Source organism: Vulpes lagopus, chromosome 13 (assembly GCF_018345385.1).
Source record: "Vulpes lagopus strain Blue_001 chromosome 13, ASM1834538v1, whole genome shotgun sequence".
NCBI classification, from domain to species: domain Eukaryota; kingdom Metazoa; phylum Chordata; class Mammalia; order Carnivora; family Canidae; genus Vulpes; species Vulpes lagopus.
In genome coordinates, this window is record NC_054836.1 from 41,317,699 (window position 1) to 41,341,317 (window position 23,619).

At 39.4% G+C, this 23,619-nt stretch overlaps 1 protein-coding gene across 6 annotated transcripts in view; it reads left to right on the forward strand.

Annotated features, from left to right (window-relative positions):
- CREB5 (cAMP responsive element binding protein 5) overlaps positions 1 to 23,619 on the forward strand; it is a 405,584-nt gene that overhangs the window by 59,032 nt on the left and 322,933 nt on the right. For 3 of the 6 annotated variants that reach the window (XM_041727842.1, XM_041727843.1, XM_041727847.1), the window contains exons 1-3: positions 12,803 to 12,819; positions 14,969 to 15,040; positions 19,752 to 19,845. In XM_041727842.1, the coding sequence (XP_041583776.1) occupies positions 12,808 to 12,819; positions 14,969 to 15,040; positions 19,752 to 19,845 (178 nt within the window). In that variant the 5' untranslated portion in view covers positions 12,803 to 12,807. Of the gene's footprint in view, positions 1 to 12,802; positions 12,820 to 14,968; positions 15,041 to 19,751; positions 19,846 to 23,619 lie in introns of those variants that run through there. The other 3 variants (XM_041727846.1, XM_041727845.1, XM_041727844.1) reach the window with 1 other exon arrangement.

The following is a 23,619-nucleotide window of genomic DNA, read 5'->3' on the forward strand; positions in this document are numbered from 1 at the left end:
CCTTAAAACCCTCAACCCTGCCCTGTGCTTGAGTGAACGACATTTGTGCTCCGTGGTCTGCATGAAGCAGCCAGACATGGGACAGGAATCTGGGGTCAGCTGATGAGGGAAGATAGAGGCCGCTGTCCGTTGTCTGGAAGGGTCCAGTGGTGGTTGATTAGGCCAGATGTTCTTGGGAGTGTCTCATTGTCACCTTTGGGTCCATGACCCTGGCCCGTGACAGGGGAACCTCCCTTGCGCTTTGAAGATTTCAGACCAATGCTTTGGGGTGTGTTTTTAAGTGACTTGAGTGTACTGTGGAATTTAGCCCCCAACAGCTTCATGTTTTTAAAGATTTTATTTATTTATTTGAGAGAGAGAGAGAGAGAGGGAGAGAGGGAGGGAGGGAGAGAGAGAGAGAAGCACAAGCTAGGGAAGGAGCAGAGAGAGAGGGAGAAGCAGGCTCCCCATGGAGAAGGGAGCCCAAAGCAAGGCTCAGTCCCAGGACTCTGGGATCATGACTTGAGACAAAGGCTTAACTGACTGAGTCACCCAGGCACCCCTCAGCAGCCTCATATTTAAAGGGTTATCTGAAGCCTGCTTTTGTTATTTGTTTTTGCTTTTCTTTTCCTACCTTAGCTCACTGAATCACTTGTTTCAGGGACATTTAGACATCCAGATTGACTCACAACGTCACATTGACATTGAGTAAGTTCTCTTGTTCTGCAGAGTCTGCATTGAATATTCAAGTGGCTAGGCTCCAACCCCTCTCTGAAGAGCTTCCTCTCTTATGCTACTCCTTTCTGAGCTTTCTTCGAGTATATTATTAATAGAAGAGGCATGGAAGGGATGGCTTGGATGTGAGTACTGGTTTGTGTAGGAAAGCTAGAGAATAAATGAGCTTGGACTTCAGAGCGCATGCTGGTGAATCCTGACCTCAGCGTCCACAGGCACTGATGGGTAACTATTGGTTTCCAATGAGAGAGGAGAGCCTTAATCTCACGATGTGTGGGATGTGCCCCATGGGGCTGTGTTTTGTAGGCAGTGAAGTTAAGGCTTGCCCAGAAAAATAACATGTTTTCCTTGCCTGGTGCTTGAGCTGTTTGCCTGGTGACTGGCTGATTGGCGGTTTGGGAAGGAGGAGGATGTTGGTTTACTTGGGTGTCCAGGGGATTTTGTGTTTGTGTATGTGTATGTGTGTGTGTGTTTTTGTAAGTGGTTGTTTCTGTTTCTTTGGAAACAGTAGAGGACAGATAAAGAAATAATGATGATACTATTACTTTCAACTTGTGTTCATGTTCTTTGAGGCATTTTACAAATATTAGCTTGATGCCACTATTTAAATAATGCCCTCACTTCGAGAATACCAGAAATCCTTTGATGTAGGTATCGCAAAAGTGGATGGGAGAGCTGAGAGTTTCGGAAATAACTGGGAATTTTGCCATCCTGACTCATGTTAGAACTGCTTTATCCGGCTGTGTTTCCTACAGAGGTACTCAGTGGAGAAGATAAATCAAAGCTGTATCTAATCAAGGCTTTCTTTCAACCTTGATGGAAAATGCTTTTTTGAGATTAAAAATGCCCAACCCATAGTATGTAGTGGTACATGGAAGAGACATTTTCATTAAATAAAATTTTGACTCTTCCCAAACATGAAACAACTAAAAATTTGTTAGGTTTTCAATGCATACAGACCTTTCCACATTGGGAGGTGGCTACCTGCTTTAAGAGACAGAGGTCTCAGGCTATTCATCTTGAACTCCCCAGTGTCCTAAGGTTAGGAAATGTTGCTGTTATGGACATACCACATCTCTGTGTTTCCAACTGGATGAATGAGCAGATATTTGATGGTGCTCTGACTTCCCTTTTTTCCACAGCTACCTTGCACAGCTTCATGCTTTAGTCAAAATATTTCTATTAAATACTACATGGAATATTTGGGGGATGAAAAGGAGAGAAAAGAAAAAAGTAAGAAAGAGAGGGACTAAGAATAAGCAGTAAGATGATTTTATATATATATATATATATATATATGTATGTATCAGTCCTGTGTGTATATATATTTTGCTAAAGAGAATTTAATAACAAAAGGAAGATTCAATTTCTTTTTTGACCGCCCAAGTGGAGAGAGTATGATGTCATAATCTCTACTGGTCTTATTTCTAATGACTCTGGGTAGATCTATAAGCAAGAAGGTGCTGACTTTCCCGGTGTACCCTGGGTGCCCTCCATACTCTACTCTTTCCTGCCCTCAGGGTGAATGGAGTTAGGACTGTAAGGACAGCATAGCCAAGCACAGATGAAGGGGTGGACTGGCCCAGCAAAAGCCTTTACCTGTATTTCTGCAGTCAGGAGCAGTGTTCCAGGAAGATAAACAAATTTATATGCAGTCTGGTTTTGGCTCCTCCAAGTCCAGGGCAAGGTGTCTGATGGTTTGCTCAGCCAGCAATAGCCAAATTTATCCCAGGGTCAAGTGACCCATAGCCCACGCTTATAGGTCAGCTGGTATGCCACAGAGCTAGAGTTTGAACACAGATCAGACTCCAAAGTGTTTCTCAGCATCATGTCTCAGAAGACAAAAAAAAAAAAAAAATTCTACCTGGAGTCTTCAAGTAAAAGGATAGTAGATAACATTTTGCTTGATAATTGCTAGGTTATCTGAGAATCATAGAAGGCCAGGCTCTCTTTAAAGCTCATACCTTCAATACCTTTCAGAATCTTTAATCTCTTTACACATGCTTTCAGCTGTCAATGTAACTTTGCACTGACCAGGACCCTAGCAGCTCCATATGCTTACTATAAGGTGACTGTATAATAAAAACAGTAACTGCCATGGCACAGTGCTTTACAGTTTATGAACTGCTTCCCCAAATGTCATCCATTTGATCCTCCCAATGTCCTTGTGAGGCAGATAATGCTGATATTGTCTATAGTCTCTTTTGCTAGCAAGAAAATAGTGTTCAGATATTTGTCAGGTATTCAGAATAATGTTAAATAACTTGGTTGGCTTCATAGCTCAGGGGTTAGAGCACTGGTCTTGTATTGTGAACTAATTTGCCCAAGATCACACAGCTAGTGAACAAGAGAACTGAGATTTAATGATCAACTTTTTAATGTAAAATCTGGTCTCCTGGCCATGTTGTTAGGTTTGCCACAAATAATACAGTCTTATTTACCAAGATTGAAAGTGAAAGAAAGCCTAAAGTTAAAAAATAAACAAAAACTTTATTTCTAGTTCAGTTAAGACATTGCTTCAAGGTTGTGTGTGTGTGTGTGTGTGTGTGTGTGTGAATGCACACACACCTTTAATTGGCATTATATTATGAGAGATATTTAGCTGTGAAAGGAGAGTATCTGATATTTGATGTAATTAATGTAATTAATGCATTGCTTTCTCACAGCCTCAGGACCCTCACAGAACTTTGCTAAAATTCCTTTTTGTCCTTTAATTCTACCTTCCACTGTAGACGTCCATGCAGTCCTCATATCCCTAATGGGTGGTCAGGGCTCAGCAGGCAGAGGTTATTTTGGTGGAGCCTTGGTACTCCTAGCTTGAGGCTTAATGCATGATTGGTGCTCTGCGACTAGGTGAGGAAAGAATGAATGAATGAGACCAGTGTCCTCGGATTCTGATCCTACGCCCAGTGCATGCCAAGGTTGAATCACTTTTGAACAAGTTCTCTGTGACAGGTAATCAATCACTGTCCACAGGCCACTTTTCCTGAAGCAGCCTGTGAACAATGCTCCCTGAAGATCCCTGAATTCCCTTCTGAGCCATTGTAGTTTACCCACGTGGATCTGGGGGACTTGCCCCCCACCCTTTCCCCTTTACCCAGCCTTTCAGTGGAAATGTCTGATAGGCCTCCCTCCAGATCCCCTCTGGGTGTTGCCTGCACCCTTTCCCCATTATACTTTTTCTCTTGGCAAAGTCAGGTTCAGGATATTTTCCAGGGCCTGACCTACACCCCCTGAGCAAAGAGACCACATTCATGCTTAGGGAGGGCTCCTAAGTTTTGGAGAGGAGGGGCATTAAAAAAAATCCTCTTTTCCTTTCTGTGCTGATTTGGAGTGTTGACTGAAAAATGGTGCTGTTGTCTGGGGGCCGAGCCCGGGGGATAGAAGGAGCTGGCCCCTGCGTTTGTTTGTGAATGGCTCGGACCTTTTGATGAATTGGGAGTCTGGTACAGCGTAACCTCTCGTGGGTGGTGGTTCAAGGAAAAGGCCTTTTCTTTCCGCGTCCTTTTTCCAGGCTGTTTTAGTGGATTTGTAGGCTTTAGTGAGTAACTCTTTTGTTTAATAGGAAGTTGAGAAAAACATTAAGGATTTTTCTAGCCCAAGGAAACGATTTAGTGATCCTCAAAAATACAGCTTATTTCTGTACTTCTAAAATACAAGTTTAATGATCCTTAACTGTGGTGACCTTGTGCTGAGAGGCGGACTTGGATTTTCTTATCCTGCCCCCTTGCGAGCTCAGTATTCTCCTCTGGGTTACATTAGGGACTAGGCATCAGTTTTGAATGTTGAGCTAGTTTATGGGGATGAAATCATCTCTGTAATATTTATATGTATATATACATATAAATGCACACACCCCAACTTCTCAGTAAGAAAACAGGCCAAGAGAAAAAAAATTGTGTGTATGTGTGTGTGTATCGGATCTATTAATACATTTTTCTTGGTGGGAAGTTGGTTAGGAAGCCAATATTTCCTGATAAGTGTTCTGTGAGCTGATGGCTGATGGTGCCAGCAACATGAAAACAGAATTTAAAAAAAAGAAAACAGAATTTAGAAACTTGTGGTATTCTGTACTTAGATTTTTAAAAAGAAAAGAAAAACATGCTCTTTTTGATGGGACTATCCTCAGCAATAATATAAAAGCAACAGGCAATTATCAGGAGCGAAAAGGCATCTGAGCGAGAGCCATATTTCCACCTTGGGCCAAATGCTTTATTTTGCTTCTGTTGAGTCAACACTGCTTAAAACGGTGTGGTAAGTTAACTGGAGAGTGGGGACTGTAGGTAGCCAAACCAGGTAATTTATTTAAAAAAAAAAAATCTAGGTAGCTTATACTAGCTTACTCATCTGTCTCCTCTGTGGATTGAACCTGAAAGGGTATGCTTATGCTTCGTTAAAATTTCAGCCACAGCCCCCCTCCTCCTGCCCCTGCTTCACTTGGAAAGGGAATGATAATTTCACACACTTTTTTGAGTATTCATGACATTTTCTTTGGCATTGAATTTAGCCTCATCCTAAGCTACACTGTATTAGAGCTTTTTAGAACTCTTTGAAAAGTATAGAGAGGTGAATATTATGCATTTAGTCCCTTTAGTTACTCTAGTATGTGCTGGCTTAGTTTTTACTGTTTCCTCTGTTCTCTTCCTCTTACCTGCTTTTTTTTAAATCTGTGAACCTGGTGGCATGGGCCAGGGGGCAGTGGTGCTCATGCTATCATTACTCTCACAGGGGCCGTGCTATGGGCTGTGGGGTCAGGAGACGAGTACTGCACTGTGCTGCGCTGTGTGTTGCAGTATATGTCCCAGCCCTGCCCTCCACCCGTTAAATGCCAGTGGGGGCCCCCAGGGACAGTGGCAACTAAGAATTGGCTTCATGTATTTCCGCATCCCCTTACTGGAGTATGCAAAGAAATTATGCCTTCTCTAAGAAAGCAGATGAAAACATGCCTTTTGCTAGTATTCAGAATGGGTCCCCTGTTAGAGTGATGGCATAATCTTCAGATGTCATGAGGGTTTTGCCTTTACATGGCCTTTAAGTGACCTGCTAGTACTGTCAAATGTTCACAGGCTTGACATTTGAAGCATAGTGTGTTAGGAATCTGAATCAAGTCTGTGAGTATATTTTGACCCTGTATTCAGCTGACACCTGTGAGTTGCAGGGGGCTCCGAGCACAACTGCCGACTACTTTACATCGAACCGAGGTATGCCCAGCTTTCTGTTGGAGGTCAAGGGGAAAAGTACCTCGTTCAATATGATCATTTGCAAATGTCTTTTAACAGCAAGTCAGTCATAGAATCCCAGGATGAAATAGCCTCTTGCCAGGCCCTGCAGAAAATAGAGACGTCTGGCGTGATCACCACTCTGTTTATATACAGCCTCACATTTTGTAGTTGAGATTCATGCACAAGAAGAAAACTCAAAAGTTTCAAGTATTACTTCAGCCCATAACTTAGGCGGAATAAACATACAGTGTTGAGATGCAAGGATACTTACATAGGATAGAGATACAAAGAAAACAGTGATAGAACTGATAAAAATCATTTGAATGCGAAGAAAACGAACTAGAAATTTGTGATTTTCCAGACTATTTAAAAATATTCATTGTTTATAAAAAGTTTAAGAACCAATATGCCCAAAATGTCTCAAAAATTATACTGAGATATAGCAGAATTATTTGGGATGTGTTGTAATTCCAAAAAACGGCAGATTTTACTATAGCAGAGCAAGAAGGAGTAGAACTGTACTGCTGACTTTTTTTCCTGATTTTCTAAAGGTAACTGCTTTTTGACTCAAAGGAAAAATAGATCCAGTTTTGTATTTAATCTTTTAGCTGTTAGAGTTTTTCCTTTCAGGATTTCAGGGGCAACTGTTTTAAATTGCAATGGAAGGCTTTCTGGAAAGGTAAAGATGACAGTGTCAGCTAAACCATGGATCACCTCTTATTCCAATTTAACTTTTTTCTTTCCGTTTTTTTTCTTTCATTGCTTTTCTCTTCAATGTGTTTGTATTAGGAGTAGGTAAAAAGGAAGAGTTTGCTGCCTTCAGCATGTTTTCTGAGTCTGTCCTATTAGAAACAAGCAAGTGATTTGGTTACATTTAATATTTTCTGAGAATCTCTATTCTAGTGTTTTGTTAACCACATGTATGCCAAATAAACTTTTTTTTTAGAGATGGAGTATGTCCTGCAAAAATAATAATAATAATACTGTGCTCCATGGGAGCAAAAAGAGGAATAGGACCTAAATACCCACTCTTAGTCACAAATACATGCACTGCAGTGGCTTATTCAGCTCTGCACATCTAACGCCCAACACTGATGCTTAGCAAATACATTCTGAACTATTGAACCCATAGATGGGAAAACTGTAAGACAGGATTGTGCAAAACATAAGTAGAAATTAGCCAGCAACTTTGAAAAGAGGCCTCATATCTAAAGAAACATATGGAAAACTTAAAAAAAAAAAAAAGAGGAATCTAACATATGAAAACCCAATCCCACTGGAATGTTTTTTCATACACAGTATAAACGCCACATAAATAAAACCACAAACCTCTGCAGAAGTACATGAGAGGACGTGAGCCCCCAGCACTCTCCTGGTAGGGCCTCCTATGGGAAGTAAAGCCTGGGTGAATTTCCAGAGACAAAAAAGCTGTTTAGAAATCCTTCCTCCTGGGAATGGTGGACCTGGTTCGAAGGGGACTTTGGACAGTCCCTTAGCATAGCATGATGCGGTTGTGTGAAATAATCCTAAAGAGTCTCTGATTCCGGTTGTAAGATTCCAAACTTTGGGGAGACCAGTGGCTGGTGAACATCTTTTAAGGACGGTGATTTTCTGGTTTGAACGGAAGAGTAATATGTAACTGGAGCGGTGCGTGTACAGTTAGGACTTCCGAGGAAGAGTCCTGGCTGTAAACTGCCCAGAAACACGCCCCGATCTCGCTAAGTTCTGTTGGAATTTTCACTTAGAAGGTACAGTCCCACTGTTGGTCTTGTTCCCTGTGTAAATCTCTGGTTCGAAAACTTTGCAGCATTCAAGGCGTTTCAAGCTTGAGGGCTGAAATGTCACTTTAAAAGCGGGAGGGGGTTAAAAAGGTCACGCAGCTGCAAATAATAATAGCCCAATGAAATTCAGATTCTAGCTGCAGCCCACTTCAAGAATAACACTGAAACAGGAAACAAGCCTACTAGATCTTTTTACCAGTAAGGCTAGTCAGAACACATCTGATAAAATGTGTGTGTGCATGCGTGTGTGTGTGTGTATTCTTGTGTATGTGTGTGTAAGACAGACTCACAAAGAGAGAGAAAGACATATGTATCAAGACAAATAGAGACAGAGAAATAGGCACAGAAAAAGGTTTCTTTTTATGAGTATTCATTTTTAAAATTTATTTGAGAGAGAGAGACGTACTATTTGTGTGTGTGTGAGAGAGAGAGAGGGGGAGAGAGCACAAGCATAAGCAGGGGGGAGGGGTAGAGGGAGAAGCAGACTCTCCACTAAGCAGGGAGCCTGATGCAGGGCTCGATTCCAGGATCCTGGGATCATGACCTGAGCTGAAGGCAGATGCTTAACCGACTGAGCCACCCAGGCACCCAGGAAAGAGTTTTTGAGAGGGAAGATACAGGAAAAAAAGACACAGAGATGCAGAGAGAGATACAAAGACACACACACAAAATAATTTTCTTGGACTTAAGCTCAAGGGTGTTTATTTTTCTATTTGAAGTTACGATGTTAGGTTAGAAAACTAGAGGTATATTTGAAATAAAAGGATCTACTTTTCTGCGATTTGGCAGTTAGCTTCCATGGATTATTTTTTCAAATGATATCTCTTTGAATGGTCTGATTTTACAGTGTTTTACTAAAATGATCCTGTTTCACAGATTAGCAAACAACCTAGTGAAAGATACAATATCCCTCACAAAAAAAGAAAAGTCTTAGCCCCAAACTGAATATGTAATTATCTTCCAGGAAAAGCTAGCCATGCTTTGGGAGAACCATCCTGCCTCCTTACTGTTAAAGTAGGATCAGTCATCATAGAATAAAAAAATTTATAGAGTGTGTTTTGGTGAATTTGTTATTATTGTGTGGTGCTGTTTCCCTTTTGACCAATGCATTGAGAGACATACTTGCTTCCCTCCCTCCCAAACACAAACTACAAATTGGCTAAAGAATTAACTATTTTAGTTAATAAGCAACTTTGTTCCCAGAAACAGAGACTGATCTGGACTCACACAGTGTGACTGGCTCAAGACACTCCTGTTTGCCAACTGTCCTTGGCACTTTAGGAAGGTCTTGTTTCCCCCTCTGGAACTTTTGCTGCAGTCTCATAACTCTGGCAAGGTAGTGAGGCCTCTTTCACATGAGTCCTGACAAGAAGGCTCTTTCCCCACTCATGGCCGGCCAGTAAATGCTGACAGATGTTAAAGTCATTCTTAAAATTCGAGCGCCACGCTCCCCCCAACCGATCTATAAGGCATTCATGATCAGATTAACAATGGCAGAGCTGATGGAGACATATCAGTATTATTATTAGTGCTCATTTATATGTATGACTTTAATTTGCAACTTTGAAGTTCCCATAACTTCTGGTGTTGATAAAAGTGCATGCATATTTTCAGGTGAAAACAACATTGTTAGTATCTTCATATTTCAAATCCCTCATCACTGTATGAATCCATCTGCTGTTATTGGGAGAAATTTGTGCCATTCTAAGATCGGAGATCTAAGATTGGAGTTTGGTGTTAACTAAGGATCAGTAGCGCCTTCCTATGAGGTAGATAGGGGAGCATGATTCTTGGCTGATTTCAGCAAACCGAGGTGATGGAGGTTTTTTTTTCCCTTGGAGCTCAGTTGTTATCCTTGTTTAAAATACATATTTACAGTATTTTGTGCAGACTCTCCAAGTTTTTAGTAACATTTGTTTTTTGCAATGTTTGCCTTTCATGAAATGGTAATTCCAAGTATATCTCTAAATGCCTGGCAAAGCAGTTGAATGGATTGCATCAGCCATTGTGGAAAATTTCCCATTTTAGACCAGGAGGAATTTGTGGGGTCAAATGCTGAACAATGAAAGAGATTCTTGCTCATTTCAAGGCTGAGGAATCCAGTGGCAGTTGAGGGTTTGAATTGTAAATCAAGCCTGTCATCTCCTTGTCAACTAGGAAAAACCTCTACTCACTTTATGCACTATTAGGGTTTGTTATTAGGGTTTTGTGTTGTTTTCCAAAAATTTGAAGGGAAATTAGACTCATAAGGCATTTGTTCTCAGTGAGCATTGAATCTGAACTTTGGAGAAGAGGAATAAAAACTAGAACTATTTAGAAACTCTTAAATGATTAAACAGTGTCTGCCACAACTATAACTGTATCTAACCAAATTTATGGGGTCACTCAGTGTTTCTCAATGGGTGCTCTGTGGGTATCATAAGTAGCCAGCACATGGCTAATCGACTGGACTTCAGTGGCTTTACTGTCTATGGCAGTATTAACAGATTGGATTTATAATAAATTAATAGTACATGTACATGTGAAATTTAGTGAAAACTAGCCTCTCATCTCATTGTTTTCACCAACAGCCATTTCGACATTTGTGTGTGTGTGTGAAATTTCTTCTATGGTTATAACTGAGGATGGGTGGAATAAGTGGTCTGCACAACCTCTTGCTTTGCTGAAAACTTGGTTCTGGGCCAAAAAGTTTGAGAACTACTGCCTTAGGAGTGGAGAAAAGTCAAGCTGTTTGGGGTGGTTTATGATGATGATTCAGGATTCATTATCCATTCCACAAATATTTATTGAACGCCTACCATGTCAGCTCTATGCAGTGGAGCCTGGGGTATGGCAATTGCCAAACAAAACTTGGTTTATTAAAATGTCCCAGCTGGTAAAACAACAGAATGGGAAATAAGAGGATGAGGCCTGACTTCTGAGGACCTAATGCAGAACAACGTGGGTAAAATCATGTCTGAGTGATTTGCCCCAGTTGATGGAGGATAGAAGAATATTTGCAGGGCTTTAGTAGGAGTCTGTTGAGAGAATAGTTATTACACTATTTGCTAGGAAAGAACCATAATAATAGGCCATAAAAATAGACCAGTGGTTCTTCACTAATACATCAGACCAGATCGTACTAGTTGATAAAAGTAATGAAGCCTGTGTGGTAGAGTGGTACCATTTAGTAAAACTATCACAAACACCCACACAGTAAGGAATGAGCAAGGGCATGCTATTTGCAGAGGGCTAAATGTGGGAACTGCAGTGCATCAAAATAAAGCAGTTGAGGTTCACACACTTATATATACACACCCACTCACCTCAGACTTTATTAATTACTTAAGCCTATTTTATTTTAGCAACTGCCATTTTACCTTAGGACTTTTATTCCAGGGACACCTGGCTGGCTCAGCAGTTGAGCATCTGCCCTCAGCTCAGGGTGTGATCCCAGGGTCTAGGATCGAGTCCTGCATTGGACTCCTTGTGGGGAGCCTGCTTCTCCCTCTGCCTATGTCTCTGCCTCTCTCTCTGTGTCTCTCTCATGAATAAATAAATAAAATCTTTTTTAAAAAAATGACTTCTATTCCAACACTGTGTACTATGTTGCCAAAGCATTTGGTCCATGGGATCCATAGCATAGAATAAACTCATACAGATTTGTTCATGTTTAAAACATACAATAATAAAATGACAGTAGTAAGTCAGCTGAATATATTGATGACTGAAATCTAAACTATTTGAAAGCAGACTCTATTTCTCTGATTAATCATATTCCTCTAAACATAATAACATCCATTCTATGAGGGCTCAGTAAGAGTAAATCTATATATGGCTGGAGCTTATTCTTTTTTTTTTTAAAGATCTATCTATCTATCTATCTATCTATCATCTATCTATCCATTCATTCATTCATTCATTCTTCATGAGAAACACAGAGAGGCAGAGACATAGGCAGAGGGAGAAGCAGGCTCTCTGTGAGGAGCCTGATGTGGGACTTGATCCTTGAACCCCAGGATCATGCCCTGAGCTAAAGGCAAATGCTCAACCCCTGAGCCACCCAGGTGTCCCTGGAGCTTCCTTGTTCTTCAAGCATCAACACCATAGTGTAATTTGGTGGTATTTGCTGCAGCTTATATGCACATTACACCTTGGTTACAGCACACTGTAACCAATAATTAAGATAAAGCAGCTAATGTTGATATCAAGCAGAATTGTTAAACTATTACCATTGTAGGCTTGAATATATAGGGGAAGTCAGCATTTTGGTGAGGTAGGGTTTGGTGTAGAGTTGTGATTATGGTAGAAAAATACATTCTTCCCATACTTACCTGACATGGCTTGGCTGATGTCTCTTCTCACTTTGGCTTTTTAATGAATCTCTTCTAACCTTCAGTAGTGGTGCTTCCAATCTTGACCACTTCTGTTAATGGGAGATTAATTATTATCACTAATTAGTACTTTTAGTTGTATGCCATAAATGTATTTATATGGAGCTTTCCTATTTTACTGTCAGGCAATCTTAATATTGGTTTGTAATGTTACTAATATTGACATTCTTTTATTATTATCTTAGCAACTCAGGCTCTTAGGTGTTAATCCAAGAAAGATTCACCTTATAACAAATTCTCTTTTATAATAGGGAATAGTTGACATTAGAGTGGGGTTCCAGTAACACTTGCCTACAGAACCTCTCCCTCTCCTACCTCCAAACACACAGACTTAACATGAAGAAACATACTTTCTCCATAATTCAGGCATATCTTACAGGCCTCCTAATGAATCAGTGTGATAAAGAAATGAAGGAACTGAAGATTATATTCATAGCCTTGTTGTAAAGGAGGGGAAATTGAGGCCAGAAACAGTTAAATGACCTGGCAGTAGTCAAGTAAATCATGGTCCCAGAGACAGAAAAAATTCCAGGAAAGCATTTAAAAATTTACTAGAAAAAAAAAGGTATATTTAATTAATGGATAACCCAATTACTCTGTTGTTTTTTCTGTCCTGACTCAAAACCACTCTCTCAACCTTTGTTTTGAGGTGTAGATGTAAGTCAGCCTTCATAGGGGAGAGAAGAGATGCTTTGTGATAAGTGATGGCAAAATCAAATGAATAGTGAGGTTTGTGAAATTATTTTAATTGCTCATGACTTTCCTCAGACAAGGACAAGTGGAAAGCTTCTAAAGATATTTGGGTTTTTTTCTACTTCTAAGTACAATAAAGTAATTTACATAATATGCCTGATCCAGGAGAGCTGTAAAATTAGGTTCAGTTACTGTGTTGGTAGGTGACCAGTGGAAGTAATGCCAGACGTAGAGTACAAAGGGGTAGTACTTAGTGAAAACTGTATAATAAGGAGGCGGTGGGAAGGAGAGTTTGTGTTTGTAAATCTGTTTTGTTCTCTAATATCTGACTAGGGGTGTTATCTAAGGCAAATCTATTTGCTTTGCATTTCAGAAAAGGGAAAAGATACACCTATTTTCCAAAGAATGCATATGAAGTTTCTTAGTGCTTGGGGAAAGGGCATAGTGATGGACAAAATAGTGTTGGGTTTTTTGCAAGATAATAAAGCTTCCATGGACGAAGGCTAACTATCACTTGAATAGAAGCAGAGTTCCCTCTTTCAACAGTAAAGGGGACTTGGGATTCCTTTGGTGTCACCTACAGGTATCATTTTAAGGAAGTGGATACCTTCTTGTGCTTCAGAGATAAAGCAATAGGTTTTAGTACCCTGATAGAGCCATGTCCCACTGGCAGCACAAAAGAAAAATATGATTTGGAAAATGATTTAAATTGTGAAACTTAAATTTACATAGTGTTTTGTGATGTCTAAAAAATTGTATGTAAAAAAAAAGCTTGAACATCTCTGCTATCATTTGAGAATGTTCCTATAATAAACGCCTTTGTTTTGTCAAAAAAATTTTTTTATGTTACTATGTAGATTAGTAACCATGAAACTATGTGTGTGTACGTTTATCAGTTTGGAGGAGGATTTGTAAAGGTAATTTTGATTACACTCTTTTTTTGCCTAATAAACTTACCTCAAAACCTAACTCCTAGGCAGCCTGGGTGGTTCAGTGGTTTAGTACGGCCTTCAGCCCAGGGCCTAATTCTGGAGTCCCGGGATTGAGAACCATGTCGGGCTCCCTGCATGGAGCCTGCTTCTCCCTCTGCCTGTGTCTCTGCCTCTCTCTCTCTCTCTCTCTCTCTCTCTCCCCTGCCTCTCTCTCATGAATAAATAAATAAAAAATCTTAAAAAAAAAACTAACTCCTACAGGGATGCCTAGGTGGCTCAGCAGTTGAGCATCTGCCTTTGGCTCAGAGTCCCAGGATCGAGTCCCTCATCAATCTCCCTGCATGGAGCCTGCTTCTCTCTCTGCCTATGTCTCTGCCTCTCTCTCTCTATGTCTCTCATGAATAAATAAATAAAATCTTAAAAAAAAACCCTAACTCCTACACAAGAAAAAAACATAGTATAATGTAACATAGCATTGAGACCATAACATAAGATTTCTCCCACTAAAGCTGCCTTACTCCCGATAACTTCTGGAGATCAGATGGGCAATGGCCTTAATCTAATATTAATTTCAAATCAGCCTGTAAAACCAAATTAACAAAATACCCAAGGTAATGTTTTCTGCATTTTCTTATTTCTGTTTATCCCTGCATAACTCAGATACTTTTTGTTGAGGCATCCGTGAATGCCTGAGATGAAAGGGAATTGAAGACCGGGGCTCACCGCTGGGGTCATTTGCTAAGCTGGCTGCGGGGCTCCTTTGCATCCTGTGGTCATCCTGAAGCTTGGTGGGATGATCACGGGTGAATTATTTGACCACTGCTCAAGTTTGGTCGCCACACTGGTGATAACCCTGTTTACTGCCCCCTCTCTCGTTTTTCTAAGTAGCCAACTCCAAAGGACAGGTGTGAACTTTGCTTTGGAATCTTCTTGCGCAGGTGCGGTCTTACTGGGTAATAACACAGTCCAGGTGGTTTTCCAGAGGCAGAATTTCTGCTGCAATAGCCCTATGGCATTTTTCTTCAAAGTACAATAAATATGTGCCCAAGCAAACAATAGGAGCGCAGACTGCAGAAATCCTAGTGAACTTCAGCAAGGCGGGACCTGTGTTCATGTTAATGTTTATCTTGTCTAATTTGGGGATTGGCATAGAAAGGGGCTCCAAGCAGTTGCCTTTCTCATGTTTCTTAGGTAGAAGTAGGAGATATTCATGGATTTCTGTTTTTCTTCCTCCCTCTCCCCCGTCCCTACAGATTTATGAGGAATCCAAGATGAATTTGGAGCAGGAGAGGCCGTTTGTCTGCAGTGCCCCTGGCTGCTCTCAGGTGAGTGTGGGGATCCTTTGGTCTGTTTTGCTGGGGATGTAGCTGCCTTCTGACAGGGAAACAGCTCTCACTTGGCAATCTTGCCTGCTGTGGGCTTTCTTCACCAAGATATTGTCAACCCCCTTCCCCCCCATCATCATCACCCCCCCCACCACCATCATCTTCTTCCTCATTATTTTATTTTCTACATTGAATAGTTTGAATTACTTCCCTCACAGCCCCTGAAATACATCAGCGTTGGCCATTTCCATCCTTAACTTTCCCCTGGAAGTAAGCCAGACGCATCCTGCCCACCAGATGTTCAGGACTGTTATTTCAGAAAGGGGAGGGAGGATGCTGCTTTTACAATAGTCACTTGATATGGGGCCTTTGAATTACTGGTAAAATAACTCACCATCAGAGTTGAATTCGATTTTGTTTTGTTTTCCTCGTTGAGTACAATAAGCCCCCTATAACTTTTGTAGAACCCACAGTTTTTCCATTTATCTAAACTTTAAGAGGGAGAAGTTGGCATGCAGTGCTAGATTAAACCTCTTTGTCTCCAATGGCTCCTATCAAGCGGGATCGTTGCGATGATTAGACGAGATACTACATGTATTTAGTATAAGGCCTGCATATAACAAATGATCAGTTAATGTTCACCATTATCACTCTTACTGCTGCTGTAATTATGGACCGTGTGGCAGAATTTTCCAAGCTCAGCACTGTAAACACTTCAGGCTGAATAATTCTTTGTTGTGAGGGCTGTCCTGTACATTACAGGATGTTTGGCAGCATCCTTGACCTCTGCCTAATAATCCTAGGGGTCACTCCCCAGTTGTGAAAACCAAAAATGTCTCTAGGCATTGCTGAATGTCCCCTTGGGAGCCAAAATGTACCCCCCCAACCCCCCATTGAGGATGACTGCCTGGTGGTTTGCACTTTGGCTTTAGCTTTTTCTTTTTTTGGATCCCTCCCCTTTTGGGGGTCCCCTAATTCTAGCTGATGTTCTCCCACTCCATTTCATGTGTTGCTGTAAACTGTCTTTCCTCCTTTTTGGAATCAGGCAGGGTATAAATAAATAATGCCACAGACGTGTGGTCACTCGTGTCAGACGCTGCTAGAGCCGGGACAGTGAGAGGCTGAGCAGAGGCTGTTGGGTTTGGCAGTTGGGTTCTGGCGGGTGACCTATGAGAGAGGAGTCAGGGTGGGGGCCAGGTTGGAAGGGATTAATGAGTGAGTGGGTGGTGAGGAAGTGGAGGTGGCCAGCATAGAGGACTCTTTCAAGAGCATTGGGGAATGACGGGAAAAAGAGTGATATAATGGTAGCCTGAGAAGAAAGCAGCCTGAGAGAGGTTCTTTTTAAATGAAAGGGTAGCCTTTAATCAAGAACAAGGAGAAATGAGAGTGCTGGATTGAAGAACCACAGCTGAAGCACCAACCCCAGAAGACACAGGGTTTAGAAGGTCCAATGACGGAGAAGCGGGTGCTTATTCCTTTCAGGCAGGAAGGAATGGAAATAGCGCTATGAAATCACAAACACATTCTGAGGTAGAGGTGGTAGTGAAGGTTGAGGGGGAACATTTCTAATGACCTTGTACTCAGTGAAAGAGCAGGTCATTTCCTTGAGAAGGCTGAGTGGACTGGTTAGACAAAATCAGAATGGAAGATGCCCATAGTTTCTTGGTTTTAAGGTAAAACACCAAGCCTTTCCCCCCTCAACCTCTTGCCAAATTTAAGTATAAAGATGCATCTAAAACTTGATGTTTTTATTTAAGGTGGGACCATTTCTTTTTCTTGACAAACTATTTAAAAAATATGTGCATCTTTCAATTGAAGAGGTATTAGAATTGAGGAAATGTAGTAGTTGCCTAGTGATTCCAAATGTCTCCTGCTGGGGTGATAGCAAATCACAGTCCAGTCAGTTGTGATCATGGCATTTACTGTAGTGACCTTCCAGAGCCTGTGGACCTGTATGGAGAAGAAAGGAGGCTGGGGATTGGAAAGGGGAGTAAATATGAGTTATCAGTGCTTGTGCTGCATTGGCGGCAATGGAAGGATGTTTCCCCTTTTTCCTCACTGAAAGAAACTCTGCTGTATAGGAATGGTCTACAACACCTGGGAGGTTTTTTGTATTACAGCTCCTTATACATTAGCTTTGTGTCTTTGTCTCTTTGAAGTAGAGGGAAATAAGTTTCTCTGGCTCTTTCTGAGCTCACAGAGTCCATTGTTAATTTCACTGCTCTTTGCCCTTAGCATGACCATGCTTTGAGTTCCAGTGGCCTCTTTTAGTTGTGTGTCTGTCGTAGACTGTACATTTTGGTTATTTACAACTTGCTGCTATTTTCCTGCTAAATTAAAAAAGCCCTGTGATGTCCTGTATTGTCTCTTTGGGAGGTATTGGGAGGGTATTTATAATTAATATGACATTTTATGGAAGGTATTTATAGTTTGGGAAGGTATTTATAGTTAATATGACATTTTATGGAAATTATTGTCATTTAATAAGTATTCTAATTAATATTCTATTTTAGGCTATTATTTTATGGAACCAAAAATGGCTTACAAATACAAAATGAAAGCTATTACCATGTTGTTTGTTGATTATATATATATCACAATAAAATTTATAATAAGGATTTTAATGGCAAGACTGAGAAGTTTAACCTGTCTCTAAACCACACATGGTAGCATCCCATATTAGATGTAGTCATTTTAAGGTGTTATAAAGGACTGAGAGAATAGATGAAGCTGTAGCAAAAACTCATGTCATTATAAATCAGACTTCCATGTAGTTTGGAATGTGACATAATTACCATGCTTTGCAGATTCTATATTCTTTAATTTATATGATACAAATGATAAATAACTAAGTGATATTTGTTCCCAAAATTACTTTTAGAATATCCTGAAGGATTTAGCCCAGTGAATTCCTTTATTCGTATGAACACTAATCTGTACTATTTGCAGAGAAGATTTCTACCACAGTGTATAATGATAATTAAAACTTGTAATGACTATCCTAAGGAACTGGGAAGCTCTGAGAGACTTTCTAAGTTGTCTACAATTCAGAAATGTTCGGCAGAGTTTATTGTCTTTTCTTGTGTTTTCATTTGACTTTGATAAAGCAGATGCTCTTTTAAGTTCAGTTATTAAAACATACTAGTCTGAGTCAGGAGAGGCTAGGATCTGCTGCAATAACAAATCACTCCAAAGCTTCAATGGCTTAAAACAACAAAGTCTTTTTTCAACTGCCCAAGTAATTTCTATTGTACATTTTTATTTTAGCTTGGCAAGATATTATTCGTTATCCTTTAGAATTCAAAAATGCTCTTCAGAACCCTTCAAGAGATTTAGGATGATTGAGGGGCCACTATTTCTAATATTGTGCATTGCCATGCTAAAGGAGAGAGGGTCTTGCACCAGGAATCAGCTAGCATGTGAGTGACATATCACTTCCATTCCTGACTCCATGGGTAGAACGAGTCATATGTCCCCTGCTACCACAAAAGGGCCAGGAAATCCAATCCCACCATGTGATCCGAAGACAGACAGCTGTAAACATTTGAAAGCCACATTTTAAACAACTGTAATATTACTCTTTGAAAACTAAAAATAAAGTGTTGGTTTACTACACTGTACAAAGTATAGAATACTAAAAATGATTTGTCATTTTACTATAAGTCATCTGTATACTTATAAAAGATCACATGAGTGCAATGTGCAAGGTCTTCCTAAACAGAAACATACTATACAAATGTCACATGCACATTTGTTGGTATTTATGTCAAAAAGTTAAATATGACATGTAGTTCTTTCCCAATGTCTGACATGAATCAAAATTCTTTTCCTGCTTCATGCATTTTTCCTACTTTTGGTTAATCTATAGATAATGTCTAGCATATTTATTATGCCTTAGACTACTTTATACTATTTTGTAGTATACTATTTTATACTATTATGTAGAACAGTAACTACTAGACAGAAGTTCCAAATAGTTTTGCAAAACTCCAGTGCTACTTAGGTCTAAATTCATTTTTCCATAGTGGACATGTTTTTCTCTCATATATAGGTAGAAATAAGAGCATTTTACTTTTGTCATGCTGCTGCTGTTAGTTTCTTTGTGAACATATGTGAGCATTCATTCAAGAACTCTTATTTGTTGAAGATATAGCATATTTCTATTGTATCTATTACTTGAATACTTTCAGCATTGTTCATTTAACTCTTTCTCATTTATTCTTTAACTAAACACAAATTTAAGATCTTCCCTCAGATGCAAACCTCTAGTTCCTAAGGAAATATCTAGTTGACTGATGAGTCTTTTCGATTGATTATATTCTAAGACTATTTAGGAAGTAGAAGCCATTAAAAGGAATTCCCAGGGAAAGTGTAGGGAGTCAGAGATGACATCAGGCAAAGGTCTCCAATTTCTTATTACTATTCAGCCAGATTTTACTGCAACCTAGTTAAGTTCCTGGTAAACGATAATGGAAATAATGATGCATATATTTGGGTCCAATCCAAAGGAATATCTCAGCACATTTGCTTGCAAAAAATAATTTGGCATTTAACTTAGCATGCTTTCATACTTTTTCAGAACTAATTTTTTGTTTTGCCTGTCACATATGTAATGCTGAATACATCTTTTTCTCCGTGATGGCAAATATATATTATAAAACTGAATGGCTCCTCTCCCTTTCCCCCCCTTTTTTTTCTATTTGTCTGACAGCGCTTCCCAACAGAGGACCATCTGATGATTCATAGGCACAAGCATGAAATGACTTTGAAGTTTCCCTCAATAAAAACAGACACTATGTTATCAGGTAAGGAGCCATCAGGCAAAAAGGCTTTGGGTAAACGGATCAGCTGCATGAGAGATAATTATTCTACTTATGATAGGATGATTTCCATTGGCTTATTCTGTGCCATGAAGATGTATATTTCTAAGGTACAGCAGAGACTTAAAATAATGGTAAGCAGAAATGTAATCAGCTAATGTGGTGTTCACTCAAATAACTGAAGAGCTGTGATTTCTCATTTTCAGGAATGTAAAATATTTATTGCTATGAAAGTTGGCTCCATATAAGTATTTTTAAAAATCACATACCTGTAATCACTCAAGCAAAACATCTTCATTGAGCATCTCTTATGGGTACTATACAGTTCTGAGTACTATGGGAGATGCAAAGATTGATATGATTCCTGTTCTTGAGGACATCATAATATAGTGTACATGTGAAAATATAGTTAAACTAGAGGATTATCTGTGATATATTTCACATGAGTACTGTAAGGAAGATTCTATTGTGGCTTTAGTTGAAGGAGCTCTCTTGATCTCTCTCTCTCTCGCTCTCTCTCTCTCTCTCTCTTTGTTTTCACTGAGGTGACCATTGAATTTTTTTTTTAAAAGAAACAGTATCTGCCTCATAAGTGGGAGGTTAAATGAGATGATATAGCATGGAGACATAGCAAGTGCTCAGAAATGTGAATAGAAATAAATAACAATCCCAATGAACTCATCAAATAATTGCCATTCCTTCCCATTTTGATAGGTGGTGCAGTAAATTAAAACAGTGGGCAGGGCTCGGAGTGAGGAAATCTGAACTCTAGCATGGGCTTTGCCTCCTCCAGCCAGATGACCTTGAGCCACGTTAGTGAATCCTTTTGGGCCTCAGTTTCTTTTTCCATTAAAGGGAAATGATTTTGTCTGCCACTCTACTCCACAGGCTCACTGTGAAGATCCAGTGAAAGAATGTAAGTCAAAGTGTTTCCTAAATCCTGGCGGGGTAATTGAAGCATTTCCTGTTACCCTTCTTAGGCTAGAGATATTTCACTGAAACCACTGTCTCCTTGGCATCATGAAAGAGATAATATGCTCATAAACATGCTTTAAATGATATCAGAAGAGAAACTGACTGCCCTGGCAGGCCTAGCTCATATAACTTAGCATTTCTATGGCACTTAAATTTTACAAGTATTTTATTATCCCTATTATTAGTAGATCGTCTAAGAGTTTTATCAGGCAGGTTATTATTACAACTCATATTTTACTGATAGAGAAGAAGGGTCCTATGGAGATGGAGCAGCTTTTCCAGGCTTACCACACAGGGAAAAGATGAGGGTCCTTGATGGTGCAGTCCCAGCTCCCTGATGGACATGGCTGCAGCATTCTCACACTTCACTACTTGATATGCACGATTGCGTACTTCTGGTGCCAGAGCCATGCAACATGTCTTCACAAACTTGCCAGTGACTTGTTGATAGTACAGATGTGTTGTGGTTTAGAAGAATTCTGTTTCAAAGGCAGCCTCTTTGCCTTCACTGCCACCTACCACCTCTCTCTCAGCCTATTTGCTTGAATTGAAATAGTTGGCTCTTCAGAAATAGTTTTATGTTTCCTTGAGTCTAGAAACAGAGATACAGAAACTTCAATCTGTAAGAATTACCAAGGCCTGGAAGGGTTAGGAAGGATAGTCTGTTCTTTGGTTTATTATGTTATATCATTTATTAGGTCGTATACCTTCATAGTTAAAAGATGAGCATATCTATGCAAGTAGCAGGACTGTAGACCTTGCAGTTCTCAACATTTAAATGTATAAGTTCTCCTTTTGTTTTTCTGAAATAGAATTCTGAAAATAGGTTCCTTGGTGGTAGGAGAGTGGGAAGTGGGTGTTAAATTATGTGGAGATATTACTGCTTACTGGTAAGTACCAGGTAGTATCTTTCAGGTACAAGGAGCCCCATCCAAAGGTCTGAAAAAAAAAAAAGAATTAAGGATGTGTAAACACTTACATATATTGCCTATAAACAGGTTTTTGATCAAGCTCTTGTAGCTTTTCAGTTGTTCTTACCAGATCTTTGTTAGCTTGAGGCCATTGCTGCCAATAATTGGCAGTGTCAGGTGGAAAATTGTTGAGAGGAAAGTCTCTCTAATTTTTATTATGTCAAACTGAGTAAGAAAATGAAGGGAGAAATAAATATGAGGGAAAATACCATGAATAAAATATTGGCATATTTTCTTCTTTCTTATGGTTTATGTTGAAGCTAATATGAGGCCATTTTATACTCCAAGTGAAATTAGGTGCTACATTTTTACACTTGCTACCCACATTGCATGCTTGTAGTGTCATTGAATTTTCTTGCTGGAACAGAAACAGAGCTATTCAGTCCAGCTCATTACTTTGCATTTAGAGGACTGAGGTCTACTATATGTCATAGGCTAGTGTTGTCTACACTACATTGTAATAGGCTGTCTTTTGGGTATTTTTACTTTGTTAATTTTTTTCTAAGAAAGACTTCAGTGTATTTATCTCAAACCTCATATTACTTTTAGCATATCAGATTGTGATTGCAAGTATGACTGAAGTTTTACTTATCATATATCTTGATTTATTTAGATTTGAATTATCAAAGGCTCTAAAATCTACTAAAGTACTTATTAGAATTTTATTTCTGAATGTGCTTATTTTGTGGCCTCTCTTAAGGATGAATGATTTCATACAGCTTGAGATAAAGTAACAGAAACAGTAAAAATAGCAGAAATTAAATCTAAATCAGCAAGCATAAGCCAGGACAAAAATCTTCAAGTCCCTCTTGGGCCACTTTTTTTTGCAAGCAATATTCAGTTATACAAAATTTCATTTAAATGAATTTGAATTTGACACATATGAAGAGGAAGTATGGTAGGTGTGTTCATTACTAATTTCAGGATATCTTGTTAACTTGTAGTTTGGAAAATCACTTTGTCCTATATTAATTGCAAATATTCAAGTCAGGGAAATTATTAAGATGCCATAGATATGCTTTTTGAAGTTAAGAGTCTAAAGAGTTTTAAGATCTAAAATGATTTCCTAGCTTTGCCATAAAGTCCATTTTATTTACACCAGGTACAATTTACTACTCAAAATGATTGTAAATGATCTTTGACATGCTATAAGGCAGAGTAGTAAAAGTGACAGTCATGATGTTTTATTAAGATGAGTCTGCTCCTTTGGGTTGACAGTAAACATAAAACCTCATTCTAAAGGGACAGTGCTAGTTGGAACATGAATGGGGTGGTGATGGTGGATTCTGAGCCCCTCCCACCTTGGTCCTTCCATTCTTCTTTGGTCCATGTGGGTCATTTCCAGAGTCCTGATATGATGATGGACTTGAATCATTCCCTTCAGCTGTTCTTGTTGTGATTGAAGATAATTTCATGGTGAGGGAAGTTTTGAAGTTTGGTGAAGTGCCAAGTTTGAAATGGGAGCCCATTGAGGACAATATACTTTTACACACAGGTTGCAAAATTATCAGCTCTTATGTGACAAAAGATCTATTTGGTTTGAAAATTATTTTAGTATTAGAGCTAAAGAGTATGGTGTTTAGGTCTGTTTTAATGGTATTATGGTTAGGTATTCAGGAATTCCCATATCTTGCCCTGTCAAAATCCCTACCCCCACTTATTTAGAGTTCCCAGGTTCTGTACAGGAAAAAAGCAGAGCGAGAATCAAGTGAAGTTTTATTTATAGCCAGAGAAGCGAATAATCCAAATGAGAAGTATGTTCACGTATGCATGTGTGTATTGTGTGTGTATATGTATGTTTGTGTGTGTGTGG